The sequence below is a fragment of the Manihot esculenta genome, chromosome 15, assembly GCF_001659605.2.
Source record: "Manihot esculenta cultivar AM560-2 chromosome 15, M.esculenta_v8, whole genome shotgun sequence".
Taxonomy (NCBI): domain Eukaryota; kingdom Viridiplantae; phylum Streptophyta; class Magnoliopsida; order Malpighiales; family Euphorbiaceae; genus Manihot; species Manihot esculenta.
The window spans coordinates 1207776-1226165 of record NC_035175.2 but is presented as its reverse complement, the minus strand read 5'-3'; the positions used below and the strand labels follow the sequence as shown (position 1 = coordinate 1226165).

General features: G+C 32.2%; 2 protein-coding genes across 3 annotated transcripts; one reads left to right on the top strand and one right to left on the bottom strand.

Annotated features, from left to right (window-relative positions):
- Positions 1 to 3506: 3506 nt before the first annotated feature.
- On the top strand, positions 3507 to 5472 carry LOC110600792 (ethylene-responsive transcription factor ERF086). Its single transcript, XM_021737663.2, has one exon. It carries the CDS (start codon positions 3678 to 3680, stop codon positions 4713 to 4715), a length of 1038 nt encoding a protein of 345 aa, XP_021593355.1. The 5' UTR covers positions 3507 to 3677; the 3' UTR covers positions 4716 to 5472.
- Positions 5473 to 6075: 603 nt separating this feature from the next.
- LOC110602191 (zinc finger CCCH domain-containing protein 34) lies at positions 6076 to 11968 on the bottom strand. Of its 2 annotated transcripts, XM_021739646.2 has the most exons (7): positions 11525 to 11968; positions 11224 to 11369; positions 10899 to 10964; positions 10574 to 10693; positions 10152 to 10469; positions 9751 to 10068; positions 6076 to 7151 (listed from the first exon to the last, which is right to left on the bottom strand). In XM_021739646.2, the coding sequence occupies exons 1-7, from the start codon at positions 11610 to 11612 to the stop codon at positions 6762 to 6764; spliced, it is 1446 nt and encodes a 481-aa protein (XP_021595338.1). In that variant the 5' UTR covers positions 11613 to 11968; the 3' UTR covers positions 6076 to 6761. The 2 variants fall into 2 exon arrangements, with proteins under 2 accessions (XP_021595338.1, XP_043807226.1); XM_043951291.1 differs by lacking the exon at positions 10899 to 10964.
- Between the last annotated feature and the right edge of the window lie 6422 nt (positions 11969 to 18390).

Below are 18390 nucleotides of genomic sequence, written 5' to 3'. Positions count from 1 at the left end.
TGATATTGTTTATGGTTATAATATAATGATAATAGACCTCTTAAGATTGCAAACGCATGTAGGTAAAAGAGGAAGGGTCCATTACTGGCCCATCCGGTTTGACCATCTTGCTGGAGAATCACCGGTCATAGAATGTAAGTCCGACTTTTTACATTTTCGACCTCACCTATACACGAAACGTGTAGGCCAACCTTATTAAAGCACGTAGATTTCCAATGGGTCATCATGTGGAGCGGAACTGGCAAATAAAATGTCATTGACGAACAGGACATGGTGAAAATGGCTCAGTATTTATTAGTTGATTGTCCACCATAAATGGCTCAGTATTTTTTAGTTGATTGTCCACCATAAATGAGCTGTCTGATATTTCTGTCATAATACTTTACCATCATGTTCGATAGAACGATTCGTCATAACGCATCAAAATAATTATAGTATTAATAACTATAAACCAATTACACAAAAAAACAGATTTTTTAGGTAGAAAAACTCATATCCTAGAAGTTTTGGACTATTGAAAAAAGAAAAAATTCTATACATTTTTAAATTTTAAAAAAATCAGTCCGATTCTCTATCCACTCTTAACTACCCGGTCAGATCCATTAATTTTTCCGTGAATCAAATCCTCACCTTTCACCATCTTTTTGATTCACCATATCTCAAACTTAATCAATACTATATGGAATATGAGGCCTAGTATATATTGTTTCATGAAGAAGAGGGTAAAGATGAAAAAGGGAAGGAAAGAAAAGTCTACATTCAAAGATCAAAGTCCAAGTGGTTAGAAATAGAAAGACAAGTTAATGTTTCTTTCCCCTAAATCCCGGGACACTGATAATTAAACACACAGAGAGAGACAATGGTGTTTGGGAGAATGTGCAGAAATTCTTTATCTGACCCAACCCAGTACTACTAATCTTCCATTTGAAGAGAGAAAAGACCAAAAAAAAATCATTCTTCCATCTATTTTAAGAATTTCATAACTATACTCTTTAATTCCAAGCAGCTCACGCATTTTTAGATTGCCCCTTGACTCTCCTTTCTTCTCTACAAATTATTCATAATTTATCTCTTCAATTTCTTTTAGTGCATAGCATATTCATTTATCTTTAATGGTTTTTTATGGTTTATTCTTTTTTCTAATATCAAACTCATGACCCTTTTTGAAATTATTCTTGAATAATATGATTTTTTTTATTTATTTTGTAATGTTTTGGTCCACATGCAAACATTATTATAGCTTCCTAATTGTGGGTATTGCTCATTAAGATAGATCAAATTAAAAAATTCAACCAATATATATTATTATAAATTTGATCTTTTATATATAAATTTAATTTACATGGAAAATTAAACTTTTTATTATTTTAATTATATGTATATTAATTAAATATAATATCAAACTTATATTAGATGTACATGTTTCTTCAAATCTTGAGTGGATGAGTCAAGGGTCATAGATTCTATGACTATGTCATTATAAAAGAAAATAAAATGATTGCTGTTTAACTTAAATTACTAATACACATGATTGCTTGATTTTCATTTTTTCATACGTTAATTATTTAAATTAATTTCACCTTTTTCTCCTCTAATTTTAAATCTAAATAATACTATGTATTTTACAGCAGACAACAATAATGACAAGTGATAAAAAAAGCAAAAAAATAAAAAATAAAAAGGGAAATGCTAAAAACAAGAAAAAGAAAAAAAAAAGAGGGCTGACCCATTTGATTATGATTAGTTTATGTCATTCCCAAAGCCATTTTAGGGGTTCATCAAACAGAATAAAAAAAATAAAAACTTTTTTTTTCCCTTTTGGAAGTAATTAAATTGGTAATGGTAGTGACCCACTTATAGCTTATGTTTGGGCAGTTTAATCCCCCTCTCTCTCTCTTTCTTTCTTTCTTTCCAAGTGTGGTTCAAGCTTTTGATTGCCCTTTGACTATCTCCCTTTTTGCATACTTTTGGAGATCAGAGACTCTCTCTCTAATTTTTTTTTTTTTTTTAAAAAAAAAAACAAGCAAAAGGCAGTTTTCCTGGAATTCTCTCTTCTTTTCAAACTTAGCTGTCACCTTCTGTTTTCAGCTTTCAACAATATATGATTAGGCAACTGGTTAAGATACTTGTTATTCAGAAGTTACAGGATCCAAAGTGCTGAATTGCATATGTAACAGGTTTATGTGCAATGAGTAGCAATCTTACACATCCAATGTGAGAATGGTCCAATTTAGCTAAAGCGTATGCAACAGAATTGGTTGTTTTTACCTGTTTAATTTCAATAAATAACTTTTTTTTAAAGAATTAATAAATTTTTAAAAGAATATTAAAAAAGAAGAGCTGGAGTTTTCTTGCCAGTTTCAAAGTTCCTAACATCTTGACATGTTGTTAATTTTATATTCCTAATCACACACACAATTAATGAAATTGCAAGACAGTGGTCAACAGCTACAAATAGTTTTTGGTTAAGCTGAGCTCAAGGCAACATATGTTAAAACTAAGATGTGAAGCATATCTCTATAAAGTGACAAGACAAAACAAAACAAAAGCTACAAACTTTGACTTATGGGCCCTTTAGGAAGCCAACACCTTTGCTTTTGTGTGTTTCCAGTATGAAGTGGACCAGAAATTAAAACCTAAATATAGAAATAATTCTTGATTTATAAGTACAGTAGACATAAAAATTTTAACTGCTCCCTTTGAAAATCTTGAAGCAGACAACATCCTACCATGTAATTTCTTTAATCTATTTTGCATAAAATGCGGATTCACATGTGCATAAGTTTATCACTCATAATAAAATGTTTTCTTTCCAAGTTTTATCCATTTTAATATTTTTACGAAAAATATTTTAAAATCTTATAATAAAAAAAGGATTTTAATATTATTAAATTAGTTAAAACTCATACCCATCATTAATTTAATTAAATTAACATGAAGTAACAATTTCAATTAAGAAAATTAAGGATTTTTAGTATGAATGATCTTATGAGTTTGACATTCGTATGGGACACCTTAGTCTTAGAAATTGGCATTATTTATGACATTAAGAAAAAGCAATAATGTTCCCTATAGCTCAAGGATAGGGTACACATTTTTCTGGTAGATTGGCATTGCCTAGCTACTGAGTTTGCACGTGAACTGCTCATCTTAATTACTTTAATTCTCAACCTCATCTTCTCTCATTAACAAAATTGCTACTGCTTGCATTTACCTGATGTAATGTTCACCTCATTAATTTTATGATAATTTAATCATCAACTATATTAACATTTTGTTGATTTCTTTATATATCTATCATGTTCTAAAAACCTCTACTTAAATTTAGAGAAAAGTTCTCTCTTTCAGAGAAATGAAATCTCTGCATTTTTGAGTTTTTTTTTTTTTAAGGAGAAACCCTAAAGGTTAGAGGCTTAAAAGAGACCAAAAAATTTTAGGAGAGAATTGGGTATTAGAAATTGGAAAAAGAAAAAGGTTTCAAAAGTAGGTGGAAAAGGCAGCATAGTCTTCCATGGAATAGAATGACATCTACAGTACTGTCCATTTCAGTGTCTTTATAAGACTTCCCTGCACCTTCACTCTCAACACCATCTCCACACAAAAGCTCCACACTTTGAATTCCTCCTTGCTCCCTCTTCTCTTCTTATACCTCTACTGGTTAACTCTTTTTCTTCACAATGTCTACCTCACAAACCTTGGATAAACCCTTGTATGAACCAGTTAAAATTCATGGTGGCTATGCTCTTATTCAAAGGAACACATCCCCTCCTCAATCTGGGGAAAGAAGAGGCAGAAGAAAGCAGCCAGAACCAGGGAGGTTTCTTGGAGTCAGGAGGAGACCTTGGGGTAGATATGCTGCTGAAATTAGAGACCCAACAACTAAAGAAAGGCACTGGCTTGGTACATTTGATACTGCTCAAGAAGCAGCTCTTGCTTATGATAGGGCTGCTCTTTCAATGAAAGGCACCCAAGCTAGAACCAACTTTATATACACTGATAATGGTACCTTTCACTCTCTTCTTACTCCATTTGATATTCAACCATTCTTGCCACCATCACAGTTTCTCACAGGCACTCTTCAGGATAATAAACAACAAGAAGCTCCCACCAACCACAACAGTCCACCCAAGCATGAGATTTGTCAGAATGAGACTCACAACCAATCAAGTAGTGAAACTTGTGGTGCTGAGACTTCCACTGAATCAGCATATGATAACAGTTTCTTCTTTTCCCAGGACGATTCTAACTCTGGCTACTTGGGCTGCATTGTCCCTGATAACTGCCTGAGACCACCTGCCACTCCCACATGTACAATCTCCAAAACCAACAGCTACAAAGCTCCAAGTGATCATCAAAACTTTTCTTCTATTACCGCAATTTCCATTGAAGACAAAACACATTGTAATAACCATGCATTTCTTCCGGATACTACAGGTCTGCCAAGTAAAGCCCTTAACCCTGGAAACTATCCCTGCTTTGACGATCTCAACTGTGGTTTCTGGGGAGATCAGAAGCCATGGGAGTTCAACTCTGATGAGCTCTCTGCGATGATCAATAACCCGTTAATGGTGGGAGATGTGTGCATGGAAAATTTTTATCCTAGCGCCAACGATCCTGGTTATGGGTCAGTTCCTCAAGCTACTTCTTCAGTATCTTGCACTCCGTCACTTCCTCCTTATGGTGATATAGTCGACTATGGCTATTCATTTTTCTAAGTATGGGATGTTTAATGAGTTATCTACCAGCATTCTATTTACTATTTAGTCGTATTTTGATTTACATGCACTTTATGTTTTACTGTAATTACACAGAGAGTTTCCATATGTGAGCAAGAAAGAGATATGGAATGGGTATCGCAATCCCTGGTCCTATGAGTTCTAAAGAAAGTGGTTAGTTTGAAAAGCTTCTTAGCTTGTTTCAAGGCAGAAAGTGCTCATTATTAGATGCGCAAAATATCGACTGCGATTGGTGTCTGTCTTTACGGCTATTTGCCTTAGCTTTTTTCGACAATGTTGAGAAGATGACGCACGCCATTTCCAAGCGCCACAGATTGATGAATCATGAATCACTAAGCTATTGCAGCCCATAACCCTTTTCTCATCTTCAAGACTATTAACTGCTTGCCACTGTTTACTTCATTTCATTGCATTTCTGTGTTCAGTTGCATTCAAATGGGATTTGGTATATTTTCCTGATTGGACTAGGTCCATCCCTGCAACTTTTTCTGGCATTTGCTGTTGGTCCAAACTTTTCAATCCATATACTGAGCAGGACCATCTCTATGCAAAAACTCAAAAAAGGGCTGCATGTACAATAACTAGATCGATAGGTTCCTCAATTCTCAATTCTCATCCACTTAATTTGACATGCCAATATTAACATATTTAATATTAACTCCATAAGTGTACTTGACCTTCAGTTGATCTAGGAGCTAATTACAGGCATAATAGGTCAAGGCTAGATTGACTATTTAGCTGACAGCTACAAAAGTTAGCTCTCGGGCTGCACGGGTCAAAGGAAACCTAGAATATAGCTTCAGCTTTGCTGCAACTCGTATCTTAATAGGAATATTGAGGAACTCATAGAGGAAGTAGCAACAAAGTAACAGTGATGCATAGCTGACCTATCAACCGATGGAATGAGAAACCAGTTCTGAGCCTCATCATCTGATAATTTGGAACTTCCCTATCTCTACATGCATACGTAAGCCATACATGACCTACAATGACTAAAACTTCAATGGCTAGTGGGACACAAATTCAGCAACACAGGAGAGAATGATATAATCCCAATAAATTCAATCAGGTTTAACGGCTCACCCACCTCACTGGTCCTCATTAAGGAAACATCAACTACAAACCAGCAGACTTGAGGTTCAAGGAACAGAATTCGTTGTCTAATTGCTTGATTAAAACCAAGATGAAATATTATTCTTTTTCTTTCTTTCTGTTTTTCTAATGAGAGGCTTTTCTTAAGAAGTGCACTCTTCAGCAAGTTATCATTTACCACTAAAAAAACCTACCTGATATTACGTACGTAACAAAGCTCATGCAAAGAATACCAAACGGTATAATATGAAAGAAAAGGATGATTATTACAGAGTCAAAGAGTGGTTCTTCATATATTCGTATTTCATAATAAATTTATCAATAACAGTGTCGAGAATTTCAATTGTCACAACATAACTATGTACCTACTCGCATGTAAAGTAGCATTTGGATTTTCCTTTGGGTCTTCTGTAATTACTTCTCTTTTTCACAATAACCCCCACTAAAAAGAGGGGGAACAAGGAACCTTCAAATTCCTTTCTAGACAAATTGGAAGCCTGTTCCCAGTTATAAAGCAAATTGTAACACGATGGAGATGAGGACACGGCTGATGTAAAAAGAAGAATGCTACAGGACTGATCAATTTCATTTTTGAAAAGGATTGCAGCATAAATAAACACAACAAACTCCAAAAACCAGAGAACATACCCAAGGGAACTGCAGACCTTGGTGGTTATTCAAAAGAAAGGAAGAAGGCTATTTGGGGCTTTGATGAACAATTTGAGGAAAGGCCATAACTTATTCAAGGCAAAAGGGATGGCCATGAGACTATATTAACACAATTACAAGACCTAACGTGTTCTATACCTGAATCATGGAACCATGTGGCCAAGAAATGAATCTTCCTATTTGATGGATAGAACAAAAAAAAGGAGAGGCAAAAAATATATATGTTTTCATGAATTTGATAAAAAAAAAAGTTTGATATTTCGCTTAGATTGAGGTGCAGGCCTCGGTGCTGCTGCTCCCAGTTGAAGGGCCGGACCTCTGGCTAGACTGCTGCGCATCAGAATGAGGAACAGAACCACTCTTTGAAAATGTTGAACCCACCAATCCGCTCGATGTGCTTGATGAGGAAGACATCCTAGTAGAACTGGATTCCTTGCTTGACCCTGAAATAAGATCAGGCCGCAATTCTGAAGATGATGATGATGGGGCTAGAGTACCAATTGAAGAGCCCACGGGGTACGGTGAAACAGGCATATCAGCAAGAGAAGATGCAGATGGACTGTAACTTAACGTTCCCATTGGATGATCAAATTTGCATGCAGGTCCAAACTTGCACTGTCCCCGTTGCGTATAGTGAGTACAAGTCGGTGCACCCTGATAAGCATAAAGAATTATCAGATGCATCACAACTTAGGAGAGAACTAGTTTCAATGAACTATATGCATCGTATAAAATAGAGCAGGTGTTAACTAATGGTTACAATGACAAAGTATTGAAAAGCAACATAAAGAGTGGAAATGCACAAGAAATGAAAGAAATCATCAATACAAATTGAGGGTAAAAGTCTGAATGTAATACTGAAAGTAGTTTCATATGCAGTTCAAATGCTTCCAGAGTTGGTGGCACACTTGTTGCACGTAGCCAATAAATGAACTAATGAACTGATCTCTAGCAACAAAGCCTAGATGGATGAAATCATGCTAATGCATTAATTTGGCAGAACAAATATTTCATTTGCAACATGTCTCATATAGATTGTCATGACCCGATATTTGAAAAATGATCTCGCTTTAACAACAACAGATCTTTAAACATGGAGAAGGCAGGCACCATAAGCTCACTCATTCTAAGCTGCTTGGGCTCATCATACACAGACTTGGATGGCTTATGAAGATATCTGTCTAAGGACGAGAAAATTATAGAAAAACCAGAAAAAGTAATATGATGAACAAAGAAATAAATTATGGCCATCCCAAATATCCAAATTGAAGTCAAATACACTTACGGCAACCCTGCCAGAACAACACGTGATGACATTGATCACTTTGAAAAGCTTGATGATATAACAAACTTAAACCTAGTACTCAAAAATATCAACAAGATGTGAACCCAAACTAGCTTAATAAGTAACAAATATAAATTATAGGTCAAAAGAAGCATTATTCACCAAAAAGAAACCCTCAATTTAACATTACTCAAAGTGGACTTTCACAATATAAGAAATGTATGCTAATGAATGCACACTGATCATGGTTAGTACAGGTGGGACAAAAAGATCAATTCCTGAGAAATCCAACACCGGTTTGTAAATGCAGTTTAGTAAAATGTAACCACAAATATCTTGCAAAACTAATTCATCCACTTCCTGTTTCTCCGACTAATCTCTCTCACTATTTTCTCAAGCACACAGCCCCGTGTATTCATGCTTCTATGGTAGTTCCAACTTTTCATTAGTCCCCCCACTTTGACAAAAACCTCTCAAAAAGAAGTCAACATATGCAAGGTAAGAGTTGGAAATATGATACAAGAATGGGAAAAGTATAAGACTCAAAGTTCCATGATGCTTTGAACAAATCTTTTTCAACAGAAAACAAAATCTCACTTTGATCAACGAAAGTAGCATACTGTCATTCATCTTTGCATTATCACACATATACAATGCTTACATAGATTATTGATAGAAGGACTCCAATAAAAGTAATCCAATCCACCAAAGGATCACACAGATCCTTGCATAGCAAAGATAAGGGATTGAGGGGAAGAAAACAAAGAAAAGAGAACATTTCTCTTGTGCCTCTCTGTAAATTATGAAAGGATACCAGTAAAGTTCTGAAGACTGAACATTGGATTTAGGTTTTTCAACAAATAAAGATTTGGAAACAAGCTTATCTATTGTAACTCTGAGGTTAAAAAGCATACAGGTCAATGTAATTACAGCTTAATATCAATATGGTATCCCCATAACTTGCAAGCTGGGAAAATATCAGAGAGGACCAAGCAAAAAGAGAGAGAAAATTGAAATGTGTAAAAATACCAAGATTCACAGGATGCTCAAGCAGGAGTATTTCTCCATTTACAGCATTATCAAAATAAATAGAGCATTGGAAAGTAATGAACCACCAGAAAGGTTTCAGTGACCCATCCCACTCTTAGCCAAGCATATAACAGGAACAAAGGGCCAACCTCAGTTTGAGTGCATGTGGATAATTGAAGTCTGGGCCAGCTATTTGCAATATCAGCTCAGATAGGCATGCAGACATCCAAAATACAATTTGAATTATCATTTATAATCTCTTATATTTACAAAAGCCCAATTCCTACCATCTAGCCCTAAATATACTGTGCAAGAAAAAGTTGTGCCAAAACAAAGACTTAATGCTAACATCATTAAAACACTGACCAGATAGCAGGACCAAAAGCATAATGTTCAGTACCATGATAAGAAAGGAAGTCCAAAACTAAATTATATTGTGCAATCACAAAACATGAAACCACAAAGGTGGTAAGGCCACAGGTCATATATTATAATCAAGGATTGGAACATTTATCTACTTAACATTGATTAAAGAGGAACATATGATTGTCCGAGTAGAAGAAACTCTACTATATTCAGTTAAAACATTGCGGAGGAACAAATCAGGGTAGAAATATTCTCCTCTTATTCTCACACCAAAAGGAGGCTTGAGAACACATTCAGCAAAATTTACCAAGAGAAACATAGAAGATGGGGGGAAGGAAGAGAGAATGGGATGAAGGAACAAGTGTGTAGCAGCAACACATGGTCACAGCCATGAAAGAAATCCACAAGTAGATATAGACATCCTTTGTATACATGCTTCATATACCATAATATATCAGCTATAATAAAGCTATCTAGAAAATTATACAAGAGGCCTTATTTATTATGCAGCTTCTGTATACTGAATTAGTAATCCAGATCCTGATAATAAAGACAATATGAAAGAATTCTTACCGGACGCATAGGAAGACCAATGGGGTTAAGAACAACAGTTGTTCTTGGTGCAATAAATTCTGGTGGATGATGATATCTACATGATGATCCAAATTTACAATCGCCAGTTTTCATGTAATACTGGCATTCTGGTTGGCCAGGTCTTTCCGGAAATGACTGTTCCTTCTGGCTGCTGCTGGATGGACCAATTGAAGTAGGCATGGGTTGATAGGCTCCGGTATAGGCAGGTGCTGAAGGGGATAGCTGGGTTATCCCATATACAGAGCCTGATCCAACTCCCTGCTGTGTGTTAGGAGATGCAACTGGACTTACATGTGCCTGCACCATGGGAGATGATGAATCAAACTAATAGAGAACTTAATCAAATTTATATCGAATATATAATACTCTCATTCACATACCGCGTAGGGACTCCAACTCGGATAGGAAACTACACCTGGGGAAAGCAGCATTGGACCATAAGGTCCTTGCACATAAGATCCTGGCATAAGGGGAGGCCTTGCAACTACTAATCCATACTGTTGAGTAGAAGGAATGGATGGAGACTGCATTTGGTGATATAATGCAGGACCTGCTACGGGAGCAGGCACAGGTGCAACTTGTGGAGCCAATGATTGTGTTGCCATTTGTAGGCTGGCTGGCTGTGGGTGATGGAATTTACATGTTGCACCAAATTTACACTGCCCTGTTTTAATATAGTATGTACACTCTTTTTCACCCTGTTGACAATTGGAAAAGTTTTAAGCAAACTTAACTTCAGAACCAGAAGACTATTGTGACAAAAGACACTAAAAATTAAACATCAATTTGTAAATATACATACTGGTCGTAATGGGTATCCATAATAATTTAGTGACACAGGGATAACAGAACCACCTCCCTGTTTAGGGTGGTGGTACTTGCAGGAAGTGCCGAATTTGCATGCACCTGTCCGCATATAATACTGGAAATCAAGTAAAGAATAGCAAAATCAGTGCAACTCGAACTCAACATTCCCACAAAATATCAAACATGAACAAAGGCGTCAGAGAATAGCTAAATTAAGACAAAGCACGCATAAACTAATGGCATCCACATTAATGTACATTGTCAAATTTTTCATACATCCCAAACTCTACATTCATAATAAAGCCAAACACATTAAGTACCTGACATACAGGCTGGCCCAGTCGCTCAGGAAACTCCCCAGCACCAGCTCTTGCAGGTGCTATTGCCTAAGCAATGAAAACACTTTAGTATGACAGATCTTTTACAGCAACACCGAAGACTAACCAAACTATTTAACAATTTACTCATTTCATAACAAAAAACATATCGAATTACGCAAATAATCATCCAACTTCAATAGAAAAACCTCAAGATCAAACTCAAATGGTCCCAAAAAAATGATTCAATGATACAATTCGAAAGAACAAATCATAAAGCACTAATTCGAACTCAATTAAAGACAAAACCAAAAGGAATCAGCTTTACCGCGCCCCGTTCACGCGGGTGATTGAACCGACACCTTGCCCCGTACCCGCAAAAACCGGTCCTCAAGTAATAGATACAATCGTCCTCGTCTGGTCTCTCCGGGTACCCGGATTCCCCTTCCCCTAATCCCAGCTGCCAAACACCCTCTGCATTCACACCAAAAACAAACAGAATCAATGAGCAAGCAAATACTCACAATCCAGACAATAGAAACAATAAGATCATACTTACAAAACCCATTTCCTCTGGGCTATACATTCCATAAACCTCACGAAATTGGAATGCAGGTGAATAAACTTACCTTCAAGCTCAGTTTCGGGTCCAGAAGCCGTCCATTCCGGCGACGGATCGGACTGCGAGCCCTCCTGAGTCCAACCGTACCGGTCCATCCCAAAATCGCGGAACCGGACGGCAACGGTGGAAATTATACCGGCTTTGGGACAGTTAACAGAATGAGGCTCCGATCAAATGGGGTGCGCCTCGTGTCTGCGCTTAGAGAGAGAAAGACAGACAGAGAGAGAGCTAGTGTGAGAAACTGAAGAAAGAGTTTTCGTTTTTTGGATTTTGCTTTGGGGATTTTTTTTTTTTTTGGTTTTTTGTTTTATTTTCCTTCTTTCACTCTCACACACAGAGACTCGCACAGTGTTTGGTTTTCATGGTTTTGCGTTTCTCTCTCTACTTTCTCTGTCGCTCTATCAGCTTTCAAGGGGCGATGGCTTTGATATTTCTTCCTTATTGTGTTCTGGTGGTTTATATACGCGCCAAACAGAGAGAAGAAATCACCTAAAATAATGCTTATTTTTCTGGTAACAAAAATTAATAAATAAAATAAATAAAAAAGTAAGTGTCCAGGAAGCACACATAACTCCGGTTACCAACTGTTTAGTGTCTCTCTTATCCCTGAAATGTCTATAATGCCCTTGGCCTATGACGGTGTTTTGGCGGAACGGCGGTGCTGGTTGGGCGTGACAGGGCTGTCCTCTTGTGCTCAGGTTATTGCAAGAGTTAATGGAAGCATTAATTTAACACTCTGTCTCGGATATGGCAGCGTAAAGTGATATTTTACGATTTAAACTTTTAAAATAAAATCTGTTAATAATCTAAAATTTTATAATATCTAATTATATAAAATAAATAAAATTTTAAGATATTTATTTTTTAAAATCTTGGAGAGTGAAAAAAAATAAAATTTTTAGTTATCTTTAAAAATTCATGAATTTTTAAATACACGTTTAAAATTTTTAAATTATAAAAAAATCATCCAGATAAATAATATCTTCTTTAATATCTTATCTTATAAAAGTTAGTTTTCAATATAAAAGCAAATTTATGCATATAAAGTTAAAAGTAAAAAAGAAAAAACATAGGATCCACTTTATTTTAAGTAATAATTAATTAATTTCAAAAAAAAAGTAACAATTAATTAATGCAATCCCATGCAAGTGAATGCATGGGAGTGTGAGAAGACGGTAACGTAGCATAGGATCTCAATTTCTTTGCATTAATTATATTTCATTATTTTTTAGATATAATATAATATTATTACTCTCTTTCATAATTTTTATTTGTTTTTTTAATTACTTTAAATTATTATTTATTTTCATTTTTAAATTATAATAATATATAAATCAACTATGTTTAATTTTATTTTCTTTTTAAAAAAATTGTAATAAATTATTAAAATATAATAAAATTTAATATATTTAAAATAAATATAATTTAAAAATTATTTTAAAAATTATATTTTTTAATATATGTAAAAAATAAAATGAAAAAAAATTATAGAATGGATAAAGTAACAAATTATTGAAATATAATTTATGTAAAAATATAATCAGTAAAAATATTTAAATATACATTGACAAGTGACACCTTGTTTAGAATTGATGTCTTTATAAATTTAAAATTCTTAAAAAATTATAATTTTGAAAATCTCACTTTTAATTATTAAATTAATAAATGGAAAATGTTTGATGCTTAAACTTTTATTAATTTATATTGTTGATTTATTAATTTTTACATCTTTTGAAACGCTTACTAAACAAAAAATAAGATTAATCTTTCCTTATTTCATTCATATTATTGAAAAAGATTCCATTTACTTATTTAAGTAATAAATATAATCCAAAATCCCATTTCAAAAAATATATATATATAATCCAAAATCCATTTGTCTCACTTTATTTTCTTTAATCCAATGCTAGCTTTAAACAGCAGATAAACTTGTTTATTCATTAACATATACATACAAATTTTTAAAAAATAATGATAATATTGGTAGGGTCATACGTTTTTCTCCCTTTCAATTTTGTGTATGAAACAAATTAAATCATAGGTTGTCAAATAATTTCAGTCCAAATATGGCATAGGTTGGTGTCTTTGGCATCTTTGCAGTAATTTATGACATCCAACTCAAATATATTTATATTTCGATATTTTTATATTAGTATCCATTAACTGTATAATTAAATTAGTTTAGCCTAAATTGGTCTATTCAATAATTCATACTTCCAATTACATATTTTTAATTTTCAACTTAAAAATAATGTTGGACAGTAAATTCAGTTTTTCTTTTCATGAAATAAATTTAATTTTCTCTTTGAGATTTTAGGTCTGTTTTCTTCAAAATTTACGAATTTTGTGTTTTAACTTTAAATTTATTATCTATTATTTTAAATGGATAAATATCTCTCTCGATTGTGAATTTACATAAAATATATAATAGTAATATTTATATAGGAACTTAGTTTGATTATCGATTTGTTGTTTATTTTGTAATGGTGTGATTTGTATATTTTGTCAATAAAAATTATTATAATATTTATTTTTTATTTTGAATCTTGAAAACTTCTTATTTGGTTCGAGTATAAGTTTATAACATGGTTATGGTTGTTATTAGAAAAAAAAATCTTAATAAAAAAAAATTATATCATTTAATTATATTGTCTCAATTGCTATTACTAAATTCGACTTTAGAAACTCTCTTGGTATTTCACCAAAAAGGATGACAGCTACTAAAGTACAAATGAACCATCATAATTTTTAATGACCGGCACACGAGTGCGCGAGAAACGGTAAAGATTATCTCGACCATTATTGGAGTATTTTTATAAGATTTTAGTTTAGTAGTTTTTGTGTAGTACTGTAGGTAAGACAGGGGACGATTTGTTTTGTTTATATCTTTTCGGATCCATGACGTCTTTTCATAGTGGTTTGACTTTTCTTTTTGAGTTTCGATGGACTTTTCTTGTCATGCAACTTCTATGGTTTCATCGTCGTCAGTTACTTTATTGATGAACCTGGATTCGATGAGATATCCGATTGACTTTCGAAAAATATATTATTTACTTATAATGTAGCATATGAGGACCACGCCATTATATCCCGTAAATAATGCTTTGGTATATCGTTGATAAACTGAACTCTGCTACGTCCTTTTTTCATTTGGCTTGTTGGATATTTGTCTCCAATAACCTTGTTCAAGTCTGGTCGACTTTCATCTTTCGTTGCATATACCTTTTTATCATTTTTCTCATAGTCTGTTTTTCATTGTGAGTCTGTTTACTTGTATATCAAAAAAGATGTTGGTGCGACGATGATGAGGTCTCTTGTAGTGTGAACTATATTTTGATTGATTTAAATTTAATTATGGCATTTTCAGTTTAATTAATTATTTTTTTTAGTTCAGATTTATTGATTCTCTTAATTCGATTTACTTTATTTGAATCAAAATTTTTATATTTTACTTTTTTATATATAATTTATTGGGCCTTATTAAATTGCAATATATATGAATGGAGTAAAAAAAAAGACCTTAGAAAGTGCTTCTAAAACCATTATCTTATTTTCCCCAAATAATTTTAATAACTTCACCTAACATTCCACTTGTTTATTTCGTACCCGCAAATAATATTTTTTTGGTGCACTGTAAATTAACTCATCATAAATGCACACGTGCCATGACTTGATGATTTAAGATATTTACATAACAAAACAAACTTACATTGGATATTTTATTAATCTCATATTTTCAACAATTAGAAACTCAAATCTTCTAATTTTTAATAATTCACAAAATAAATTGACTATATCCAAATGCAATCTTGATTTTGCTATGTCTTAACTGTCTATCTGTATTTATTGAAATATTAAAATTTCAATTTATGCTATTTCATTCTATTAGTTTATTTTATTCAATTAAATATTTTATTCGATTGATGTTATATTAGATAAACTAGTAAAATGGATTTTCAATATTAGATATATATATATTTTTATATTTCTCAGAATCTTATTTAATTATCTTTAGCTTAATTAATTTTGCTGCTTGTAATCTTCTAATGCATTTTTATAAATAAATAAAAAATAAATGAATAAATGCAAGGTTGAAAAATAAAAAAATGAACTATATCTTATTAGAGATGGTAATTTAATTTGCGATATCAGAAATTAATAAATTTCTTTCTTTTTAATTGAAAACTGAAGATTGGGGGAGTAGATCTAAAATTTATATTACCGGATTAAATATATGAATGTATCGATAAATCTTTTTAAAATCTGTATTATTTTTAATTATATAGTTTCATACAATTATATATGTGAAATATAGAGTTAAAAATATGGATTGTGTTAATTTTTAATTGATTATAGGTTTTTTTTTTGAACTGAGAATTGGGGTTGTGAGTCCAATTGATTATAGATTTTTGAACATTTCGGTCACTGATATTTTTTCATATTTTTTTGATAAATTTTAAAAATGTAATAAATTGATTAAAAAAAAAATGTAATAAATTAGAATTTAATTTAAGACTAATATATGATAAAAGTTATTAAACTTCACCAAAAAAGAATGACGACGGGATACAAATAAATCAAATGCAATAGTTTACTATAGTTATAGAAAATAATTTGAAGGGGGTTTGATAAAAATAAAGAAAAAACAGAGTTTATTTTTTATTTTTTATTTTTTATTATTATCCAAAAAAAAGGTTATAAAACAAAAGGTTCTGAAAGACATCACAATGCTCCTTGAAATTCAATAAAAAAAAAAAAAGTCATCATTTAAGACAAGGAGGGCATATCCACTAGATGCCACCAAATTCCCATATCCTACATGGAACACATGTTTTATTTATTTTCTATACATTTCAAATTTTAATTAAATTTTTAATATCCAATTTGACATTAAAAGATGATTTTAATGCGCAATAAATGAGATCATAAAAGACCTAATTAATATTTTAATTTATTTTTTCTTTTCCTTTTTTGTTAAATTCTACTTCAAAGTTAAACAAATTCAATAATATAATGTTCATTTAACACGATTTATTTTATATATATTTTTTATAAAATTTACTATAAAATTATGCCGTATTTTAATTTTTATAAATAGTTTTTAAATAAAAAATTAAAATTTTCATTATAAATAAAAATTATTAAAAAATAAATTAATTGAACTAAATTTTTATAAAATTATCAATTGCAAATAGAGTGATCAGGTATTCTACTGAGCCAGACTTTATAACAGTTCATATATTGGTATTGTGCAAAATTTTTAAAGTGAAATTACTCATTTTTAATTTTCTAAAACATATTAATTAGTTTTATTTAACAGGTGAAAAGATAAAAACCTAACTAATATATTTTTAAAATTAGAAATATCAAACCCATTTAAAAAAAAAGAAATATCAAACAATATAATTAAATCATAAAGTGAATCTTTAAGATCTATTAATTAAAATTTAAAAAATTACAATTTAATAAATGGCCTTTTCTACTTATGATGGGTGAGGCTTTTTGTGTAGCTCTGTTTCTTTCCCTAATCATCTCCAAATAATGATTTTGGCTCTAATCATCTTTGATTGTTGTTAACGATATGGATGGGCAATTTAGGTTTATTGCAAAACTCACTCGCTATCGCAAGATACAGACACCCGCCGGTGTCCATGCCTTTTTCATTTAACCAACCACTAACTGCCACGTCGTCTCCAAATTTATGCCGTGCCCTTGCCCCCCTTCGCACGAGTTTGCCCTTTCTTGCTATCCATATTCCATTGCATACCGTGGCTTTACCAAATCTAGTCACTGTTTGGATAATTCGTATATATATAAATATTATATTTTTTTACATTTCTATATTTTTCAGTTTGAAAAAGCGAAAAGAAAATAGTTAAAAATTATTACTTTATCCTAATTTTATAAATTATATTTACTTCTTTACTGGATAAAGCATAAAAAATTAAAATGAAGGATGATGAGCAATTTTTTAATTGTAATACTAAAATATGAAATTATTAAAAAATTCAATTTATTAAAATTAAAAAAATGACTTTATATTTAAAAAACCATGAATGTTACAGATTGATCCAAAAACATGATTTTGTTATTGATCCAAAAACATGATTTCGTTTTAAATACAGTGAAATGATTTTGCTTTAAAAATACAAAAAATTAACAATGATTTGAATATTTTAATTTTAACAATAAAAATATAATTTTATTATTAATTTAAAGTAGGATTTTTATTACACTATTTTCAGAAATATATACTTGTATATTCTTAAAGTGTATTTTAATAATTTAATAATTTTTTAGAACTTATTACTTCACGAAATTACGAACTATTTTACATAAATTTATTTTTATAAAATAAAATATTTTTTATTGGATAATGCGAAATAATCATAAAAACTACATATATATTTTATCAATTTGTGGTAGATGCGAGTAACCGGCGCTTATTTGAGTAGAGCGGGGGAATGGTTGCCGGATCTGTTAAATAAAAATCAAAGCACGTAAGCATCATGAGGAGGTTTGTTTCAGTTACATTCAGTTGCAGTGAATTTTCCATCGGGCGGCTCAGTTCCATCCGGCATAAAATGGACGGTAGAGATACATTTGATGTCAGCATCTGGAGTGGAAACGACTGGGGGTTGTAGTAGGTAAGAGGTCTATAAATGCGAAGTTATTCGGTCAGAAGGAGAAGAGAGGACACCGGGTGTAGCCGGTGAGTGACAGTGGTGATTTCGACGGGCGGAACCGGGAAAACCGGTGATTAGGTAGAAGCTGTGTTGTTTGACTTGGACAAGGTTTTGAACACACGTGGCACTGTTTTAGTCGCTTGCATTTACTAGGTTTTGTACTGTAGTAACCGTATCTTATCAACCA